Source organism: Liolophura sinensis, chromosome 11, assembly GCF_032854445.1.
Source record: "Liolophura sinensis isolate JHLJ2023 chromosome 11, CUHK_Ljap_v2, whole genome shotgun sequence".
In the NCBI taxonomy this organism is placed as follows: Eukaryota; Metazoa; Mollusca; class Polyplacophora; order Chitonida; family Chitonidae; genus Liolophura; species Liolophura sinensis.
In genome coordinates, this window is record NC_088305.1 from 31,194,573 (window position 1) to 31,215,869 (window position 21,297).

Consider the following 21,297-nt stretch of genomic DNA (forward strand, 5'->3'; position numbering starts at 1 on the left):
AACAAAAAAATCTGTTATTTTTGTTTCTTGAAAACCAAACTATTCCGTCACAGTTGATGAATTATTAATTTTGACCAATCGTTATAGAAAAGTGCGGCCTGGTTGAAAACATGGCTGATGCAGACTCATTGCACGACATGAGCTCGGATTTGGACCAAGATCTGAGCGCCGTGGAAGCAGATGTGGACGATGACGAAGTATCGGAGCAAAGGTGTTTTTCGTTTTGTTGTAAAAGTATGCTGGACCCCTGCATTAGTTTCTAAAGTTTGTCATTTGACACGAGTGACTGTTGAAGTTGCGGCACGTTGTTGATGGCATGACACTGACGATGTTGTCTGAGTCAGCCGGTGCATCTAAGCAATGCTCTTCCCAGTTACATAGGTATTCGGCCAGTGTCGGGCGTGTTTTAAATTAATGGTTCATTTAACCTTTCCGTAGTTCTGCACGGTTACAGTTTCGCTAGTTATGTACTAATTAATGGTGTGGCACACGGTGAAATCACAAACTGACCAAAGGTGATGCATGACTGATTTTTTTGAAAGACACCTCATATGCACCCTCGCCCAGCAGCGCGAAATTTGATCATGCTACGTTAGTTAGTATTGTACATTTTGATTGTGTTTTAAAAAGCGTAGCATAAAGTGAAATTGAAGTTTCAAAATGTTTTCCAGTCCATACTAGGAGTAGTTAGGATGAATAATCAGTTATATCCTGGAAAGGGTTTGTTTTCCTGAAAGTTGTGAGAAAATTATTATTTTGCAAATATCTGCCAGAAAATACATGTATCAGACACTATAAAGACAACACAAAAATGATCGAAAGCAGTGAACATGATTCAACATTGTCCAACAAGTAATGCTGAAGGTTTTAAATTAATTATTAGTGAGAGTTACGGGAGAAATGGTGATGACTTGCAGGTGTAAAGCTGCGGTCGTCTCAAGCTTGTTAACAGAAAACTCACCCCAATAAGGCTGGGATACAGCCAAACTCTTAATCATTAATTCCCAAAAGAAATCAATGCTGTGTTAAGATTTACTTAGTCCATCTGGATGAACTCAATGTGTTATTTTAAAATTCTGACATTTATCTTTCTGACTTAAATTAAGAAAATTGAATTTGGGCTTGTAGACGGCCATGAAAATATAATAGTTTTCTGGACGATTTCAATTCCAAAACTTAGTAACATTTCAAACTCAGAAGGAGGCCTCGAGACACTTCCGAATGGCTGTCGACAGTGGGGCACTCAGTACCGCCAAATTTCTGGGAGTCAATGTGACCATAAGACAGGGAGTTAATAGGTTTCATCCATGCGAAGAGCAAGAGGATGGAAGTGAAGATTCCATTGGAAAATTACATAGAAATGAGAAGAGAAGGTGAAATAGATTGCCAGGCATTTGATGGAGATGGGAGTTTGAAATCTGCGGCGATATTTTTGAGAGGCATTGATGGACTGTGTTAGGATGAATGTCAGAATTTTAAAATAACACAGTGAGTCCATCTAGATGGACTAAGGGTTACTGTGTCTTCTAATCCTCAGGCTATACTCAGCAATGCAGCCAAAATTGAACTGACTTACCAAAAATTATGTCTTAATCCATGTTAATTTGCCAGACCTCCCACCTTGTCTCATCCAGATCTGCATGAGCTGGCAAGACTCCTGAAATGCTGACTCGACTTGTTAGAGAAAGACATAGGCATGCTTAGAATGTAGCCTTGACTAGGTTAAAGCACAAGGAAGTAAACTTAGTACATTTCCTAAGATTGTGAAGACAGTGCAGCTGTTGTAACATTGTTCAGCATCCACAGTTCATGGTTAGCACAGCCAAGACCATGCAGCTGCTGTAACAGTGTTCAGCATCCACAGTTAGCAGTCAGCACCGCCAAGACCGTGCAGCTGCTGTAGCAGTGTTCAGCATCCACAGTTCGCGGTCAGCGCTGCCAAGACCATGCAGCTGCTGTAGCAGTGTTCAGCATCCACAGTTTGCGGTCAGCACCGCCAAGACCATGCAGCTGCTGTAGCAGTGTTCAGCATCCACAGTTAGCGGACAGCACTGCCAAGACCATGCAGCTGCTGTAGTAGTGTTCAGCATCCACAGTTTGCGGTCAGCACCGCCAAGACCATGCAGCTGCTGTAGCAGTGTTCAGCATCCACAGTTAGCGGACAGCACTGCCAAGACCATGCAGCTGCTGTAGCAGTGTTCAGCATCCACAGTTTGCAGTCAGCACCGCTAAGACCATGCAGCTGCTGTAGCAGAGTTCAGCATCCACAGTTAGCGGACAGCACTGCCAAGACCATGCAGCTGCTGTAGCAATGTTCATCATCCATAGGTTGCGGTCAGCACTGCCAAGACCGTGCAGCTGTTGTAGCAGTGTTCAGCATCCACAGTTTGCAGTCAGCACTGTCAAGACCGTGCAGCTGTTGTAGCAGTGTTCAGCATCCACAATTTACAGTCAGCATTGCTAAGACCGTGCAGCTGCTGTAACAGTGTTAAGCATCCACAGTTCCAGCCAGCGCCGCCAAAACCATGCAGCTGTTGTTGAACAGCTGCATGGTTTTTTTTATTTGCTGTCTTTGGTATGACTACCCATCCAGTCACATCCAGCATCCACAGTTCGGGGTCAGCACCACCAAGACCATGCAGCTGCTGTAGCAGTGTTCAGCATCCACAGTTAGCAGTCAGCACCGCCAAGACCGTGCAGCTGTTGTAATAGTGTTCAGCATCCACAGCTCGTGGTCAGCACTGACAAGACTGTGCAGCTGCTGTAGCAGTGTTCAGCATGCACAGTTAGTAGTCAGCACCACCAAGACCATGTAGCTGCTGTAACAGTGTTCAGCATCCACAGTTCGCGGTCAGCACCACCAAAACCATGCAGCTGCTGTAGATGTGTTCAGCATCATCAGTTAGTGGTTAGCACCACCAAGACCATGCAGCTGCTGTAGCAGTGTTCAGCATCCACAGTTCGTGGTCAGCACTGCCAAGACTGTGCAGCTGCTGTAGCAGTGTTCAGCACCCACAGTTTGAGGTCAGCACTGCCAAAACCATGCAGCTGCTGTAGCAGTGTTCAGCATCCACAGTTAGTGGTCAGTACCACCAAGACCATGCAGCTGCTGTGCATGTTGGTGAAGTTTAGTACAGCATTGGACATTTCTGGCCTATTTTTGCATGTATGTATGTTTTTGTATTTTTGAAAATTTTGTTTCATTTGTGTTATATAGTCCTGATGGTGGTCTCAGAAAGAAGAGCAAGAAAAAGAAGAGAAAGCCGAAAGACATGGAGCGATCAAGCGGTGACTCGGACAGTCAGACAGTGAATGATGATAACCATCATGGGCGTATCCGTATCGTGACGGGCAAGGCTGACCAGTCTCAGTCTGGGATTGATGCCGACTCTGAGGGTCAAGCTTCTCAGTCCGCCCAGGAGAACAAAGGCCAGACCCCATCCCCGACCAAGCCCCTGGGTGGTGGAGCTGCTGATGGGGCCACACATAACGCTGATGAGGACGGCAGGGTACAGGTATGAACTCATAACACTTGTGTAGCAATAACCACCAAATAGGATCTGATTGAGGGAATTATTTTTTTTTTTAACCCATCACAAGGATTTTTGTCTGTCAGAAGTTTGGGTTCCCAAATGATGAAATGTTTTTACTTCTGTGTTATGGTATTACATGACCTTAGATTTCTCTGACAAGGTTTCACACTATGCCTGATTCCGAGAGTTTCTACAAGTTTAATTATTTTCATAGTAACAAGTTTGATCGCATGATGATGTATGTAGATCACATATATGTAAATGAACTGTTGTAATTGTTTACTTGTGAATTTTTGTTTTGTATCTGATATATGTTAACATGAAATCAAGATAATACACAAACAGCTGTAGCAGAAAATAGTCATAATAAGTCACATAGTCTTACCTACATGAATGAATGAACTTGAAATCATGTGAAACAAAGTCATTGTCATTCAAAGTGTGGTGAAAACTGTACCCAAAGCTACTTTTTTTGGTGTGCCATAAAAATGTGTAAAGTAGCATAAAAGTATAGTGGCCTTTCTGGAGCACATCTATGTGACATCCCATCGCTTTCTTCATAATTTTGAAAATAGTTACCCAATCCTTCAACTTTTCAAACACTTCTGCAGCCAATGTTTTGAAACATCCTGAGAGAACTGGAAAGTGTAGAGAAATAATTCTTTTCATAAAGTTTGCATCTTAAATGACACAAACAAATCATTTTAGCATTATTTTCATAATAATTGTATGTATAAATCATTTTAGTGGGTGAAAAGGTTGAAGAGTTTACAGTATTTTCTATAATCTGATGAACTGCCTTAGGATGACTCTGTTTAGTTTTAACGAAGAAGTCAAAACCCTACATTAGACAATAATTGCTAATTGCTTTGGAAATATGGTCTGAGTGTATTTAAACTTAAGCCTGGTATTAACTTTAGTCCTTACTAAGTCCAGACTTATTTATTTATTTGATTGGTGTTTTACGCCGTACTCAAGAATATTTCACTTATATGACGGCGGCCAGCATTATGGTGGGAGGAAACTGGGCTGAACCAGGGGGAAACCCACGATCATCCGCAGGTTGCTGCAGACCTTCCCACATACGACCGGAGAGGAAGCCAGCATGAGCTTTGGAAAATCTGGTCTCAAAAGTCCATATTAGATAATAACTGCTTTTGTGGAATTTCAAAACCTTTGGAAAATGTGGTCTCAAAAGTCCATTTTACACAATAACTGCTTTTGTGGAATTTCAAACCTTTGGAAAATATGGTCTCAAAAGTCCATATTAGACAATAATTGCTTTTGTGGAAATTCAGATTAATTTGAAATCTTTCAGGAGAGGGTTCTCTGTTGCTTTTGTGCTTTGAGGCACATAAAAGTTCTGATTACAAGATTTTCGATCGGTTTCTCCCCCCTATGTCACAAATCTACTTGCCTGTATAGTAACACACTTTACCTAAGGCCTAGTATTAGTATCAAATTTCTTTACCCATGTTGAGCAGACTTTTATATCAGTCTATTAGATTAAGGTGTTTAATTGGTAAAGAAATGTCTATGGAATTACCCTTGACCTTTGTTGAAATACTGATGTTAGATTTTACTTCTCATATGCCGAAGGATCATATAAACAGCTCCTAAAGAGCAGAATAAATGGTGTTAAAATAATACAGGATGTAACTTGCTGGAGACAAGCTTTTCACAGTGTTGGCCGTCAAGATTTTCAGAACATAATTCCTTTCATGTGTTTTTTTTTTTTTTAAAGTGACCTGTTGATGTTAGGATCCTGAGGAAAGCAGATGTGGATGTGGCGATTAAATGTGCCAAGGAAATGTAGATTTGATCACTAACTTAAAATTAATAAAAGGATAAAATTTTATATCGCATCAAATTATAATGAACTAGATACTGTTGACTGTTTTTAGGCCATGGTTTGTTGGCTTGTGTGGAGAGCGGAGTGGAGAGTGCAGGGGGAGTGGTGAGTGAAAGGGCTATGGTGATGGCAAGGGCAGTGGAGAATGCAAGGGGTATGGAGAGTGCAAGGGGACTGGAGAATGCAAGGGGTTTGGAGATGGCAAGGCAGTGGCGAATGCAAGGGGTATGGAGATGGGAAGGACAGTGGAGAGTGCAAGGGGTATGGAGAGGGCAGTGGCAGTGGAGAATGCAAGGGGTATGGAGATGGCAAGGCGAGTGGAGAGTGCAAGGGGTATGGAGATGGCTAAGAGCAGTGGAGAATGCAAGGAGAGTGGAGAGTGCAAGGGATATGGAGATGGCAAGGGCAGTGGCGAATGCAAGGGGATGGAGATGACAAGGACAGTGGAGAATGCATGGGGTATGGAGAGTGCAAGGGGTATGGAGATGGCAAGGGCAGTGGAGAGTGCAAGGGGAATGGAGAGTGCAAGCGGTATGGAGATGGCAAGGGCAGTGGAGAATGCAAGGGGTGTGGAGAGGGCAATTGCAGTGGAGAATGCAAGGGGTATGGAGATGGCAAGGGCAGTGGAGAATGCAAGGGGTGTGGAGAGGGCAATTGCAGTGGAGAATGCATGGGGTATGGAGAGTGCAAGGGGTATGGAGATGGCAAGGGCAGTGGCGAATGCAAGAGGATGGAGATGGCAAAGGCAGTGGCGAATGCAAGGGGATGGAGATGGCAAGGGCAGTGGAGAATGCAAGGAGAGTGGATAGTGCAAGGAGACTGAAGAGTGCAAAGGGAATGAAGATGGCAAGGGAGGTTAAGAGTGCAAGGGGAGTGGAGAATGCAAGAAGTATGGAAAAGGCGAGGGGAATGGAGTGTGCGACGGGAGTGGAGAGTGCAAGAGGAGTGACGAATGCAAGGGAAATGGAGAAAGAATGGAGAGAGCAAGGGGAGTGGAGAGTGTAAGAGGAGTGGAGAATGCATGGGAAATGGAGGAAGAATAGAGAGTGCAAGAGGAACGTAGAGTGCAAAGCAACAACAGTTCAGGTTTACTGTGATCAAGGGATATTTTTTGTAATGAGGGATTATTGGGGATTAGCTGTTGTCACAGAATGTCATTTAACATGCTAGCAGAGGATGTTTGTGTTTTGTGTTTCCTGTCGTGTTGTACATGTCTCAAATAATATTAAACTCAACAGTCTTTACCATTGGTGGAACTGCAGAAGATCCAAAAGGCCATTGAACTTCTCTCAACCCAGTCCCAGGGGGCGCCAAAGAGCATTGAGGAGGCGTCACGCAAAACCTACCGCTTCTGGGAAACCCAACCTGTGCCCAGATTTAGTAAGTTATCTTGTCATTTAGGAGAAAAAAATTGTTTCAAATTTTGTGGTTTCTGAGGGTAAAAAGTTTTTGTGAAATCTGTTGGTTTCTGGTTTTCTTGTATCATTATTGTCCTCAGGTTGCTCAAGCTACAGTTTATATTCCACTATGATTGATATTCAAGAAAGTGATTCTACAGCATATGTTATTGTTGTTGACTGTTTAAGATGAGAAGATCACAGTGAACGAGGAGATAGAGTTGGACAAGCCAGTGGAAGAAATACGCAAAGAGCCCTACTCTCTACCCCAGGGTTTCCAGTGGGACACCCTAGATATTACCAACCCTCTAGTGGTGAGAAAGTGAACGTACATGTACTCAGGCATGAGGATTTCAGAATTGCTGGGAAACACTTTTTCGGTTCCGCATACTTTCGACCTATGAAACTGTGGGAAACTTTTTTTTTTTCGGTTCCCGAACAATTTCTGCTATGAGAACAGATTTACCTGTAATAATTTAGTATTACTAGCATTTCATCAAATAAATTTTGGTGTTTGGTGTTTCTTGCAGATCTGATTTTCATTTACTTTGTAAAGTAAAAATGAGTCCCTCATCCCTCAACCTTTTTGTTAAAAATGTATGAACTGTCACTGAATGATTGCGGTATCTAACTACAACCTATGGCGAAAACAAGGGAGAGAACTGGGTACGCTAATCTTTGTAAGTTTGAGTTATCTGCCCTACCTGATGAATACAATGCAGCATGTGTTACGTCTGCCAGGTTGAATACAACTTCCGCAAGAGCTTTGCAGTCAAACGAATCTGACAACCTGAATTTCATACGAATCACGTCTTCGGTCAAGGACCTTGATTGGCTGTCTCTCCTACACATAATTCATCGGATGTGCTACTTTCTGTCCATTGTGGCTCATGGCGTGGCAGATAGCATTGCAGGCCCATTTTTCGTGGTCACTCATGGCAACAAAGTACAAGTGTCTAGATACACCTTAGCTACAATTTGAAGGCTCATGTCTTCCAACTATTAACTCTGTTTAATGTTTACTAAGCAGTACTTAGTGAGTAGCCAAGTCTTTTTTTTGTGGGAAACTGGCTTTCGGTTCGGTGAATTTTAACCTGGGAACCGACACAGAAATGGAACGATTGTTAACTTGAAATCCTGATGCCTGTGTACTTGTAGATTTACAGTAATGGATAGATGCAGAACATGTATGTTATGTCCAACTCGTGATCGTCGTCATATGACCGAGAAATTGCTTAGTATGATGCTAAAATACAAGCTATTATTCATTGATTTAAACTTATGCTAGCTTCCTCTCCAGCCATATGTGAGAAGGTCTGACAGCAACCTGCAGGGTGCCTTTGGTCTCTGCTCAGTTTCCTGCCACCATGATGTTGGCCGCCTTCGTATAAATTAAATGTTCTGCAGCATGACGAAAAAAACACCATTCAAAACAGTAGATAAATAAGTAAATAAAATATATATTTTTTAATTTCCTAATGTGCAAATGTGTCCTCCTCTTAAAATGTAAAAGCACAATAATAACAGCTTATCAGCCTTGCTCTTGGTTGGTGAAGATGGCTTTGAACATAGACCACTTAAAACTCCAGTTTTAATTCTAATCTAATTAACATTAGAAGGGGAGTCGGGGGTGGGGGGATTTAAAGCTGGATTATGTATAAAAACAGGGGTATAATTAAGAGGTACAAAACGTCCCCCAATAATGAAAATTTTTGGGCATTATTGTCTTTATTCCTACATAACCTTTGTTTCAAAATTACTTTTCGAGATTTCTTGTCTCATAACTTGTCTAATCAGATGCAAAATTTAGGAGTTCCTTCTTTTCAGAAATTGAATCTTGAAAATCATATTTTGATATTTTTTAAATATTGTTTTTTCAGAAATTGAACCCTGAAAATCATTAGTCTAATTAACTTGTATTATCCTGCTAATTATTTTATTGATACTTGTTAAGTTTTTTTGTTTGTTTTTGTTTTCAGCTAAAAGAACTGTACACATTGCTGAACGAGAACTATGTAGAAGATGATGACAATATGTTTAGGTTTGACTATTCTCCAGAGTTCCTCCAATGGTAAGTCACAGCATTGATTTCCCAGACCTCCCTGTGGCTCAGGCATGGTAGAGCCTTATCTGCCTCGTGTTACCATGGTTACCAGGTGCATCGTGTCCAATAGAAAGTCAGGGAATGTAACACTTATTAAGTTTCAAAATGCACCAAGTTTCTAAAAAACATTTTTCGGGCTAAAGTTTGTTTTCCATGTTGGGTCACATAAATTGTATGAACTGCACCAAAACTGTAAAATAACCACTCCAGATCTCCATAACATTCCTCCAGTAGGACAAAACATAAAAACTGTTTAAAGTGACAAAAGTGAGTTCTGATTGGTTTCGCTCACATAAGGTTGTTTATACTGTAGAGGAGAAAAACATCTGAGAACATATCCCTGCCACGAGACTTACCAGAGTTCACTGGTGACAGGTGTGTGCTGCTATTGCTGCTTTCAGAACTCTTTGTTTCATACCAGAACTGTCAGCTGCACGCAAAACAGCCTTAAGATTTAGCTCAGACGAAACTGTCTTACTTACTGGTGTGATGTTCATCTGTGATTCTGTGGACATGTCCTATTACTGAAAAATTGTTAAGTACGACACTAAACAGCAAGCATTCATTCCATAATATGTTAGGCTAAAGGCACTTTGGATGATGCACTGTACATATACATGTAGAATATCAGGCATTTTTCTAATGGTTTGGAACCTGAAGTCATTCATATCAGTGCGATTAAAGGAACAATAGCTGCCTTTTTTTTGTACAAAAAGTTGTATAAAGGAAACTTACCCTAAAAGGGTAGGTGATAACTGTCAATTTTCAACCATTTCTGCAACCAATATTCCACCCAAAAACCTCATACATGTCCAACATGTATCCAAAAAGAATCACTTCTGCAGTAATTTTGTGTGCATCATTATTTTGGGGAGCGGGCAGTGTTCTGATGGTTAGAGACTTCTGCTTTTTAAAGGCAAAGAAAGCATGAAAATAAAGTATTTATCGGATGAAAGACTATAAACACTGCCCAGGAAAATAGTTTGATTTATTTTTTTTACAGTTTTTCTAACTGATTAAAAGGCATTTAAAGCATAAGATTCTATGATGGTTTGCTGGGACCCAGGGGGTATCAGTGACGTGACAGCAAAGTTTTTGGCTGGAAATAGTTTGTTTCAAGGTCGATTTGTTAAATGCATTCATAACTGTAAATGAAGATCCATTTTGAATGATCAAGTGTAGCAGTCTGTGTGTCAGGCTGCAAAAAGCTGGAGTGACATCACTGGTCTCAATATGGTCAGAGAAAGAGCACAGTAGAATTCAAAGTTTTAAATGCATTTTACTGGGTTGAAAAATATTCTAATAAATAAATGAAACTATTTTTCCCTAGCTCATGCTGGTGTGTCCTTTGCCTTGAAGTTATAGATTCCCCCATTCTCATTGCTTGTGATAATTGAGAACACCACTAGTGCAGTCTGAAGTTTGGGCAAGAGCAATGTTTATCAGTAACTTGCCAAAGGTTGGTGGGTTTACACCAGGCATTCCAGTTTCCTCAATCCATCATATAGGTGTAAAATTTCTGAGTATGGAGTAAAAGAGGTGTCAAGTAAATGAATAAATCAAACACTGCAGTTTTGTTCATTTTTGTCTTTCCACAGGGCATTGCAGCCTCCTGGCTGGCTTAGAGATTGGCATTGTGGTGTACGGGTGACAAAGAGCAAGAAACTGGTGGGATTTATCAGTGCTGTGCCTGCTCACATCAAAATATACTCCAGGTAATGCAAACGTAGACGGGGCCTCTGTGGCTGAGTGTTTAGAAGGCTAACGCAGCATAGTCACCCTCGAACCTCTCGCCGATGGGGTCCGAGTGAGTTCGTGTCCAGCTCATGCTGGCTTCCTCCAAGATCATACGTGGAAAGGTTTGTCATGATAGGGGCCCTCCTCCGTGCTCTACTCGCTTTTCTCCCACCATATTGTTGGCTGTCATTGTTTAAGTGGAATATTCTTGAGAACGGCGTGTAACATGGTTACACCAATGAAATAAATAAATAAATACAAACCAGACATGGGCAATCTCAGGCTGTGTGGGATGAACCACTGTCTTGGTGAGTATGTTGGGCAGTTGTGCTGTGGGGTTGCAGGTTCCTGTCAGGTGTTCACAGATGAGGACAGGTTCCTGTCAGGTGTTCACAGATGAAAACGCAGGTTCCTGTCAGGTGTTCACAGATGAGAACGCAAGATACTGTCAGGTGTTCACAGATGAAAATGCAGGTTCCTGTCAGGTGTTCACAGATGAGAACGCAGGTTCCTGTCAGGTGTTCACAGATGAAAATGCAGGTTCCTGTCAGGTGTTCACAGATTAAAACTTTCAGGATTTATCTGTGTTCAGGATTTTTTGTTTTTTTTCTTCTAAATTTTAATTTCCTGAGAAAATTGTATGATAGTTACTCCTAAAGATTGCATGCATATCCATTTTTTTTGTTTTGTTTATATCCAGCTCTCATTGCTGCAGCTTTGGGTCATGAGGTCGTCAGGTCATGAGGTTGCCAGGTCATGAGGTTGTAAGGTCATGAGGTTGACAGGTCATGAGGTTGTAAGGTCATGAGGTTGACAGGTCATGAGGTTGTCGGTTATCGGGCAGTGTGCACAGGTTTACTCTGCAGACCCCAAAAATGAGCAAATTTTTCACAAATCCTTTTGTTGACTACAATTTTCCAGCAACTGTTACTGAGTTGAGAATGGTTCTTCATCCAAAATTATTTCTCCACTTTTTCAGAGACAAGAAAATGGTGGAAATCAATTTTCTTTGCGTGCATAAGAAGCTGCGTTCCAAGCGAGTTGCCCCTGTGTTAATAAGGGAGATAACCCGGCGTGTCCACCTGCAGGGCTTATTCCAGGCGGTGTACACAGCAGGTGTCGTGCTCCCCAAACCCGTCTCCTGTTGTAGGTAAGTGGTTATCTAGGCTGGATTACACAGGGTAGGGTACGGCACACTCAAAAAGTCAACTGAACGATTTTAGGCACCCTGTGCGTAAAGTGCTGTCACGCACTATTGCCAACTGGACATTATCTATGTGAAGCATCATAATGCACGATGCTGTGATTATGCCCTCACCATGTCCACACCTTTTTTATCATACTGTTGCGTGACCTCCGTGGCTAGTGTGGCAGCACGGTGCAATGGCCCAGGAGCCTCTCACCGATGCGGTAGCTGTGATTTCAAGTCCAGCTCATGCCAGCTTCCTCTCTGGTTGGAAGGTGTGTCAGCAACATGCAGATGGTCATCGGTTTCCTCTGAGATCTGCCCAGTCTCCTCCCACCATAGTGTTGGCTGCTGTCGTATAATATGTGAAATATTTTTCAGTGCGGCGTAAGACACCAATGAAATAAATAAATATCACACTGTTTGCGGCTAGCTCTAAAACTGTTTTGTATGTGACAAGCAAGATTCTTGGCCAATAAAATGGGAGAGGACATACATTGCTTCTGTAATAGATGAAGACTGCTTGTTTAACATTTTCTTTTTCACATTTGTTTTTAAAATATCCATTTTCCCTTTGTACTGAGTTACTGGGTGTAAATATGTCGCCTGACATGATTGTCTATGCCCATTTTCTTTTCAGATATTGGCACAGATCATTGAATCCTAGAAAATTGATAGAGGTCAAGTTTTCACACCTCAGTAGAAACATGACGATGCAACGAACCTTAAAATTGTACAAGTTGCCAGACGTAAGTACACCTATTGCAGTTTTGGTTGTGACATATTGAAAGTTTTCACCAGAAACTGAAAAAGTTGGAATCATTCATTTTCATGGCAGCACTTATGTAATTTAAGATCTGGAAAAAATCTGTCTTGTGTACATAAGGTTCCAAAGTGTAGATGGTTTGGTGTTACATCTTCTGTCTTTATTCCTGTTTATTAAAGGTTCCAAAGTGTGGAGGGTTTGGTGTTACATCTTCTGTCTTTATTCCTGTTTATTTAAGGTTCCAAAGTGTGGTGGGTTTTGTGTTACATCCTCTGTCTTTATCCCTGTTTATTTAAGGTTCCAAAGTGTGGCGGGTTTGGTGTTTCATCTTCTGTCTTTATTCCTGTTTACTTAATTGTTCCAGAGTGTTGAGGGTTTAGTGTTATGTCTTCTGTTTTTATCCATGTTTATTAAAGGTTCCAAAGTGTGGAGGGTTTGGTGTTTCATCTTCTGTCTTTTTCCTGTTTATTTAATGTTCCAAAGTGTGGAGGGTTTGGTGTTACATCTTCTGTCTTTATTCCTGTTTATTAAAGGTTCCAAAGTGTGGAGAGTTTGGTGTTTCATCTTCTGTCTTTATTCGTGTTTATTTAATGTTCCAAAGTGTGGAGGGTTTGGTGTTTCATCTTCTGTCTTTTTCCTGTTTATTTAATGTTCCAAAGTGTAGAGAGTTTGGTGTTACATCTTCTGTCTTTATTCCTGTTTATTAAAGGTTCCAAAGTGTGGAGAGTTTGGTGTTTCATCTTCTGTCTTTATTCGTGTTTATTTAATGTTCCAAAGTGTGGAGGGTTTGGTGTTTCATCTTCTGTTTTTATCCCTGTTTATTAAAGGTTCCAAAGTGTGGAGGGTTTGGTGTTACATCTTCTGTCTTTATTCCTGTGTATTTAAGGTCCCAGAGTGTGGAGGGTTTGGTGTTACATCCTCTGTCTTTATTCCTGTTTATTAAAGGTTCCAAAGTGTGGAGAGTTTGGTGTTTCATCTTCTGTCTTTATTCCTGTTTATTTAGGGTTCCAGAGTGTGGAGAGTTTGGTGTTACATCTTCTGTCTCTATACCTGTGTATTTAATGTTCCAGAGTGTGGAGGGTTTGGTGTTAGGTCTTCTGTCTTTATTCCTGTTTATTTAAGGTTCCAGAGTGTGGAGAGTTTGGTGTTACATCTTCTGTCTCTATTCATGTTTATTAAAGGTTCTAAAGTGTGTAGGGTTTGGTATTAGGTCTTCTGTCTTTATTCCTGTTTATTAGAGGTTCCAGAGTGTAGAGGGCTGGGTGTTTCATCTTCTGCCTTTATTCCTGTTTATTTAAGGCTCCATAGTGTGGAGGTTCAGTGTTATACATGTATCTTCTGTCTTTATTTCTGTTTATTTAAGGTTCCAAAGTGTGGAGGGTTTAGACCATTGACAGCTATTGATGTCCCAGAAGCCTTCATGCTAATTTCAAAAGTAAGTTGAAAATAAGCTTAACCATGTTCTATTGTTAAACTCCCTGTGTTTCCATGGTACAAATGTAAGTTTAATCCTTTGCAGTGTAAGTATTAATTTAAGAGTCAGATGACACTAATTATCTACAACATTATCTGTTATCTGTTTACTATGCCAGTAGCCTAAACTCTATATCCATGGTGATGTGTTTCCCCTAGGCTCTGCCTGGTTTCCTTCCACCATATGCTGGAAGGTCTTACAGCAAACTGCGGATGGGTGTGGGTTTCGCCGGGCTCTGCCTGGTTTCCTCCACCACAATGCTGGCTGTCGTCATATAAGTGAACAACATAAAACACCAATTGAAAAAATCACTCTATATGTGGTTGATGGGAGTTCAAGTTCAGCTCATGTGGGAAGGCCTGCCAGCAACCTGCTGATGGTCGTGGGTTTTCCTTGAGCCCGGCCTGGTTTACTTCCACTATAATGCTGGCTGCTGTCGTATATGTGAAATATTTGAGTACAGTGTAAAACACCAATAAAATAAATAAATACATCCACAACAATGACAAAGAAACTTTGCTGCAGACTGTTCCCACATACGCTTTGGCTTCTCTAGGCTGTTCACATTTATCTGAAAATGTACAGAGCTAAAAAATGTACCCTGATCTACTGATCAATAAGTTTATAGTCCTGTGAATAACCACTGGAGGTGAGACTGACAAATTTCCAAACCCATTTAGTCGAGAATTTATTTGGATGATGAAAACTTCGACGTTTTTATGCATTAATGTGCAGATTGATGAGGAACCAGTTTTGTGAAATTTGAAAGCATTGGAGTTCACCTATAAGCTACCAAATAGATGTAGCATTATATCTACTGGTCTTCAGGCAGTGGAATGTTTATTGGCCCAGTAGAGTTAAACAAGCTCTGATCCACCTGGCCTCTGATTCATCAGCATTTAATTCAGTTACCATTTATCTCACTTACATTTATAAACAAACAAGGGGACCTCTGTGGCCAAGGAGATTAACACACCAGCGTGGTTCCACGACCCAGTAGCCTCTCACCCATGTAGTTGCTGGGAATTCAAGTTCAGCCTGTGCTGCTTTCATCTCCGGCTGTATGTGGGAAGGTCTGCCAGCAACCTGCAGATTGTTATGATTTTCCTCTGGGGTCTGCCCATTTTCCTCCTACCATAATGCTGGCCACCGTCATTTAAGTGAAATATTCACGTGTTTCAAATAATCAAATGAATCTTGATCAAATAAATAATCATTTGAAAATTTCTCTATTGGAAGCTTACATTTTTGTGAAAATATACCCCTTAGAACAGATTGATCATGTTTAACTTCCCTTTATTGACGGAAAAATAAGCTACATGTAATATCAAGTAGGAAAAGTAGATCTCAAAGGAGATTATGTTATATGGTTCATTTTGACCACTGTTGTTGATGTAACCGTCAGTCAGTGATCATAACGGGTTTGTGTTTCAGTATATGTCCCGGTTTGACCTGGCCCCTGTCTTCACGGAGGAGGAATTTAGACATTGGTTCTTGACTCGACCAGGGATCATAGACAGCTTTGTTGTTGAGGTGAGATTTTGGTGAAAACAGGGGAGTGGAATACTGTTCATTGGTGAGTGGTGTAACTCCCATTGAAACATGGTGGACTGGACGTGTGGGTGCAGATCCCAGCCTTGGACAAGGAATTTGTAGACTGTTCAATCCTGCGATCATAGACAGCTTTATTGTTGAGATGAGACTGTCTTAAGAATGGGTGGGTGGAATGTGGCTTATTGGGTGGAGAGGCAAAACTTCCTTTAAAACATGAGGTACTAGAGGTGAAGGTTTAATCCTTTCCTTGGATAAGGAATTGTAGATTAAAAACTCAAATTGTTGTTGTAGTCCTGGCGACATTAAGCAGCTCCAAAAGCTCATGTGACTGTTTAAGCTGCCTAACTTTGGTTTTGAAGACCATTTGTGGTGTTATGTTGTCACTGGTATGTAGTTAATCTCTGTATGCCACACATCAGATGGTTTGTCAGCATCGAAGGTTAAGCGTCAGGAGTTTTACCTCCAGCTCTCTGCTTTCTTCTACCAACAAAACTAACCGCTGTAGAGGAATTTCAGATATTCTGCAGTGTGACATGGTATTCAGCGACAGTGATATAAATAGAATATGTCTTCTCAGTACGTTACCTGTACTCACCGCGGTTATTGCAACTGTGAGCATGTTGAAAAAACCTCCAAAACGACATCCCTCCAAAAGACATCCCTTGGAAGGACTAAAAAGTATTATAATGTCAACATAATGGCTTGGGTGTCCTATTGATCTAGTCCGAGACCTTCGATAAAACCTGGCTTTGTTCATGCCGAAGACTTTAAACTGGGATCGGCCCCGATAGCACAGTTGGTAGATCGCCCGCTTTGAGAGCGGTAGATCCAGGGTCAATCCTGGCTCGAGTCACACATAAGACCTTAAAAGAGGAAGTTATAACTTCCTCGCTCGGCGTTCAGCATGAAGGGGATAGGGCAACGACTGGTTGACCTGTATCAGTATCATGGCTCAGAAGGGGCAGCTTACTTGCCTTTGGTAAGGCGTCCCCATGAAGCAGCACGAGATAAAAGAACGGTGGAAATCCGTCCTCCAACAAGGAGGCACATTACATACACCCTAAGGATTCCTTCATCGTCATATGACTGGAAAATTGTTAAGTACAACGTTAAACCCCAAGCACTCACTCACTCACAACTGGTACTTGTTGCAGTTTTGCTTAGTGCTTAGCACCGAGTGGTTAGAGCAAGGAAACAAGACTGGTTGGCCTGGTGCCAGTATAACGCAGCTGGACTCCCGCAGCCACAAGAAAACACGGTATATGTAAACACACCAAATGACTCCTCATGCGCATATGACTAAAAACTTGTTAAGTACAACGTCATATCCAGGCATACATACATGCCGCACAACTTGTTTAGTTCAGTCCATCCTCTCTGTTTTACCTGGTGAGATTGCCCTGATTTCAGACTGATGGCGAGCTGACGGATTTTGTCAGTTTCTATACGCTCCCCTCCACTGTGATGCATCACCCCCTGCACAAGAACCTCAAGGCAGCCTACTCCTTCTACAACGTCAGCACTCGGACACCCTGGCCAGACCTCATGCAGGACGCACTCATTGTCGCCAAGAATGTAAGCCCTAGTCTCGTCTTTTTTTCTCGCGGTAATGACTTGTTTGAACGGGGCTTTTTATGGTTAGATATAAAATGTAGATAGTTTTTAATTTTATGTTATGTTTTGATGTTTGCCAGAGTTTTAGTTGTACATGGATGTATTTTATGGTACAAGTCCCAGTCCAGCACATTCTGGTTCCTCTTTGGTTCCACATGGGAAGGTGTGCCAGCAACCTGCAGATGGTTGTTCATTTCCCTCGGGCTGTGCTCACTGTCCTCCCACCATAATGCTGTTTTAATGTTGCAAGATTATTGATGGTGCTCCTGTATACCGCCCACCATAATGCTGGCCACCATTGTATAAGTGAAATATTCTTGAGTATGGTGTAAAACACCAATCAAAAATATAATTAAATCTTGATGGTCGTCGTTTTGTGATTTTTAAGTTTTTATTTTGTCAGACATTTGTCGTTATGGTACTATGTTTAGAGATGAGCTTTAATGCTGCCAGACTTGAGATGTTGTGGTTTCCTTGTTTCTTTTTTCAGATGGGTTTTGATGTGTTCAATGCCCTAGACCTGATGGAGAACAAGAATTTCCTGGAGAAGCTGAAGTTTGGGATTGGCGATGGCAATCTTCAATATTACCTGTACAATTGGAAGTGTCCAGCCATGGAGCCAAAACAGGTGAGCAATATGCTTCATTTTGTCTCCTACGGTCCGAATGGCCGCTGTGGTTAGTATGTCAGGGCGGCTCAATGACCAAGAAGCCTCTCACCAATGCAGTCAAGGTGAGTTCAAGTCACGCTCATGCCGGCTTCTTCTCTGGCTGTACCTGGCAATGCCTGGCAACAAACTGTGGGTGTTCGTGGGTTTCTCCTGGGCCCCTGCTCTGTTTGCTCCCACCATAATGCTGGCCGCCGTCATAGAAGTGAAAAATTCCTGAGTATGACATGAAGTAGCAATTAAACATAAATATGAGAATAAACGGGACTCAATGGCTGATTCCACAAGGCTGGTTTTCTTGACTGCATGCTAAAATTTGAAATTTGATGCTTCAAAATGCTTGCTTTTGGACGATAGAAGGTAAACATTGAAACACGAAGCAGCTGATCATTTTAAAACAATTCTGCACATTATATTAACACTTGATATTTTTAATTGAATCAGAATTGACTTTGTAGAATTCATTTGCTTGTTTAAATGAGCAACTTAGTCAGGTATTAATCTTATGTCTGGATTAGCGTTCCATAGGTTTTGAATTATGACAAGTCTGGTTTGAAGATTTAAATGTGACTGATACACATACAAACTACTGTAATAAAGGCTAGAGAGATCTGTGTTCATCACCCCAGTCTGCAGTAATATCAGCAAGTGTCATGTCATGACATTAATCTATTTCCTGCAAAATATATAGAAAACAAAAGTACTGTTTGTTTCTGATGTACAAGATATTTACAAGAAAAATGAAATTAAAATGGGTCCATTTTGATTATTGATTGCATTCAGACTTTCAAGCAGAAGTTAAATTGCTGTAACTCATTGTCTGTGGTAAAATGGGCGGGGTGGCCTACCTATGTAATAACCATTTTTGCCTCTCACTAATGTGGTCGTTGTGAGTTCAAGTCCAGCTCATGCTGGCTTCCTCATTGTCTGTTGTAAAATGGACTGGGTGACCTACCTATGTAATAACCATTTTTGCTTCTCACTAATGTGGTCGTTGTGAGTTCAAGTCCAGCTCATGCTGGCTTCCTCATTGTCTGTTGTAAAATGGACTGGGTGACCTACCTATGTAATAACCATTTTTGCCTCTCACTAATGTGGTCGTTGTGAGTTGAAGTCCAGCTCATGCTGGCTTCTTCATTGTCTGTTGTAAAATGGACTGGGTGACCTACCTATGTAATAACCATTTTTGCCTCTCACTAATGTGGTCGTTGTGAGTTCAAGTCCAGCTCATGCTGGCTTCCTCATTGTCTGTTGTAAAATGGACTGGGTGACCTACCTATGTAATAACCATTTTTGCCTCTCACTAATGCGGTCGATGCGAGTTCAAGTCCAGCTCATGCTGGCTTCCTCATTGTCTGTGGTAAAATGGACTGGGTGACCTACCTATGTAATAACCATTTTTGCCTCTCACTAATGTGGTCGATGTGAGTTGAAGTCCAGCTCATGCTGGCTTCCTCATTGTCTGTTGTAAAATGGACTGGGTAACCTACCTATGTAATAACCATTTTTGCCTCTCACTAATGTGGTCGTTGTGAGTTGAAGTCCAGCTCATGCTGGCTTCCTCATTGTCTGTTGTAAAATGGACTGGGTAACCTACCTATGTAATAACCATTTTTGCTTCTCACTAATGCGGTCGATGCGAGTTCAAGTCCAGCTCATGCTGGCTTCTTCATTGTCTGTGGTAAAATGGGCGGGGCGGCCTACCTATGTAATAACCATTTTTGCTACTCACTAATGAAGTCCAGCTCATGCTGGCTTCCTCATTGTCATTGCTGGCTGAACTTCCCACGGATGGTCGTGGGTTTGCCCCGGGCTCTACCTGGTTTCCTCTTACCATAATGTTGGCCGCCGTCGTATAAGTGAAATATTCTTAAGAACGGCGTAAAACATCAATCAAATAAATAAATAGCCATTTTTTTAGCTCGCCTGCATGAAGTACTGGCATAGCTTATGTCGTACTTTGAGTATCGGCGTCTAATAATAGAGAAAGCAATGTTAGGGGTGGTATCCCAAAAAGTCCTGGATGTATTGAGTTCAGGCTCACATGTAGAGGACAGTGGTACGATCGTTGAGCGGGTACGTGCGTATTAAACACCGTAAATTACTGAATACCTGACAGTGTATTTTGTATAAGAATCGCTGATGTTAGCGTTGGTATTTTATGAAGTATTGTATGTACTGACCCAAAATTTTACATGCATATAAAGTTCAGTGACACAAGGAGGATGTACCGTCGCTGATGCTCTGTGGGCATATTAATTAGCGTAAATTACCAAATTCATGACTTCAGTTCTTTGTGCATCGAGCTTTTTGCATGAAGTTTTACATTGTGTGTTATACAGGTGAGGTCTTCGGTATGATTATTTATGATCAGAGTTTCTGGTATTGCCTTTTATAGAGGGATTCATGAAAACACTGTTTTGTGCTGTGTTTTGCATTAATATCTTTGTTGGTGTTTTGTTCAACAGGTGGGTCTTGTTCTGCAGTGATCTGATTGGACATAGGTGAAAGGATTGAGATGTGTGATAAAACTGTAAAGAGCAAAGGAAGTGAGAGAATGTGGGGAGTGATCACTTGGAAGGCAAAGTGGGGCAAGGCATCGAATGTCTGAGCAGGGAGAGACTGAGAAGCAGGTGACTACAGTACGCTGTGGATGGTAGCTTCATTACCGAACCGCATCATAGTGGTTGAAGAGCATTGTGACTGGCTCTAACAGGAACCACCAACCAGATCAGACCAGTTCGGACCAGTTCACAACGGCTTTACTTCCAGATTAAACCGGTGCAATCAAAGCCCAGCGCAGCCAAAGCATTTGGCTGAGTATGCTAAAATAAGTGTCAAGAGATCGAAGATGTCAGAGTGATAGAAAGGAAGATTGGACAAACAGCAAGGACAGTTTACAGGGCGTGTGTGCGGATATATATATATAACTATTATGATGGCGGGTTGAAACAGAGAAACTTTGAAATGGAGTGATATAATGATGAGGATTTGTGCAAAACCAGCTGCTTCCCCATATGGGTGTTGTAATTAACCAAACCAGTTGTTGAAGATTGATAGTTATGTGAATGTGAGAATGTGTAAGTGTGGGAGAAAAAAAATGTGTCCAACATGTATCAAAATGAGTTTGTATGTGAGCTATGGCTGAGGACAATTCCTGCTGTATTTAACCCGAGTATTTCCGCACGCTCCCATCCATTTTCACAAAGCAGTCTTACATACTGTGTAGTTCTTTGACAATCTTGATCTATGATGAATTGTTTTTGTCACAGACAACATCACACCATCCATCTCCTCCACAATCTGAAGGCCTGATGCCATGGAGCTGTGTTAATCATAAATTTGCCATGTTGGATGAAAATATCTCATGTCCTCTAGTAATAACTGCATGCAAGTAATATGAGCTTGAAAAC

At 41.5% G+C, this 21,297-nt stretch overlaps 1 protein-coding gene across 2 annotated transcripts; it reads left to right on the forward strand.

The window, feature by feature from the left end:
• Nucleotides 1-107: 107 nt before the first annotated feature.
• On the forward strand, nucleotides 108-20,477 carry LOC135477621 (glycylpeptide N-tetradecanoyltransferase 2-like). Of its 2 annotated transcripts, none has more exons than XM_064757786.1 (13): nucleotides 108-211; nucleotides 3,218-3,515; nucleotides 6,624-6,765; nucleotides 6,972-7,096; nucleotides 8,762-8,853; nucleotides 10,485-10,601; nucleotides 11,603-11,773; nucleotides 12,450-12,558; nucleotides 13,939-14,010; nucleotides 15,484-15,582; nucleotides 17,014-17,178; nucleotides 17,708-17,845; nucleotides 20,353-20,477. In XM_064757786.1, exons 1-13 carry the CDS (start codon nucleotides 111-113, stop codon nucleotides 20,371-20,373), a joined length of 1,650 nt encoding a protein of 549 aa, XP_064613856.1. In that variant the 5' UTR covers nucleotides 108-110; the 3' UTR covers nucleotides 20,374-20,477. The 2 variants fall into 2 exon arrangements, with proteins under 2 accessions (XP_064613856.1, XP_064613857.1); XM_064757787.1 differs by having other exon boundaries at nucleotides 6,648-6,765.
• Nucleotides 20,478-21,297: the final 820 nt, after the last annotated feature.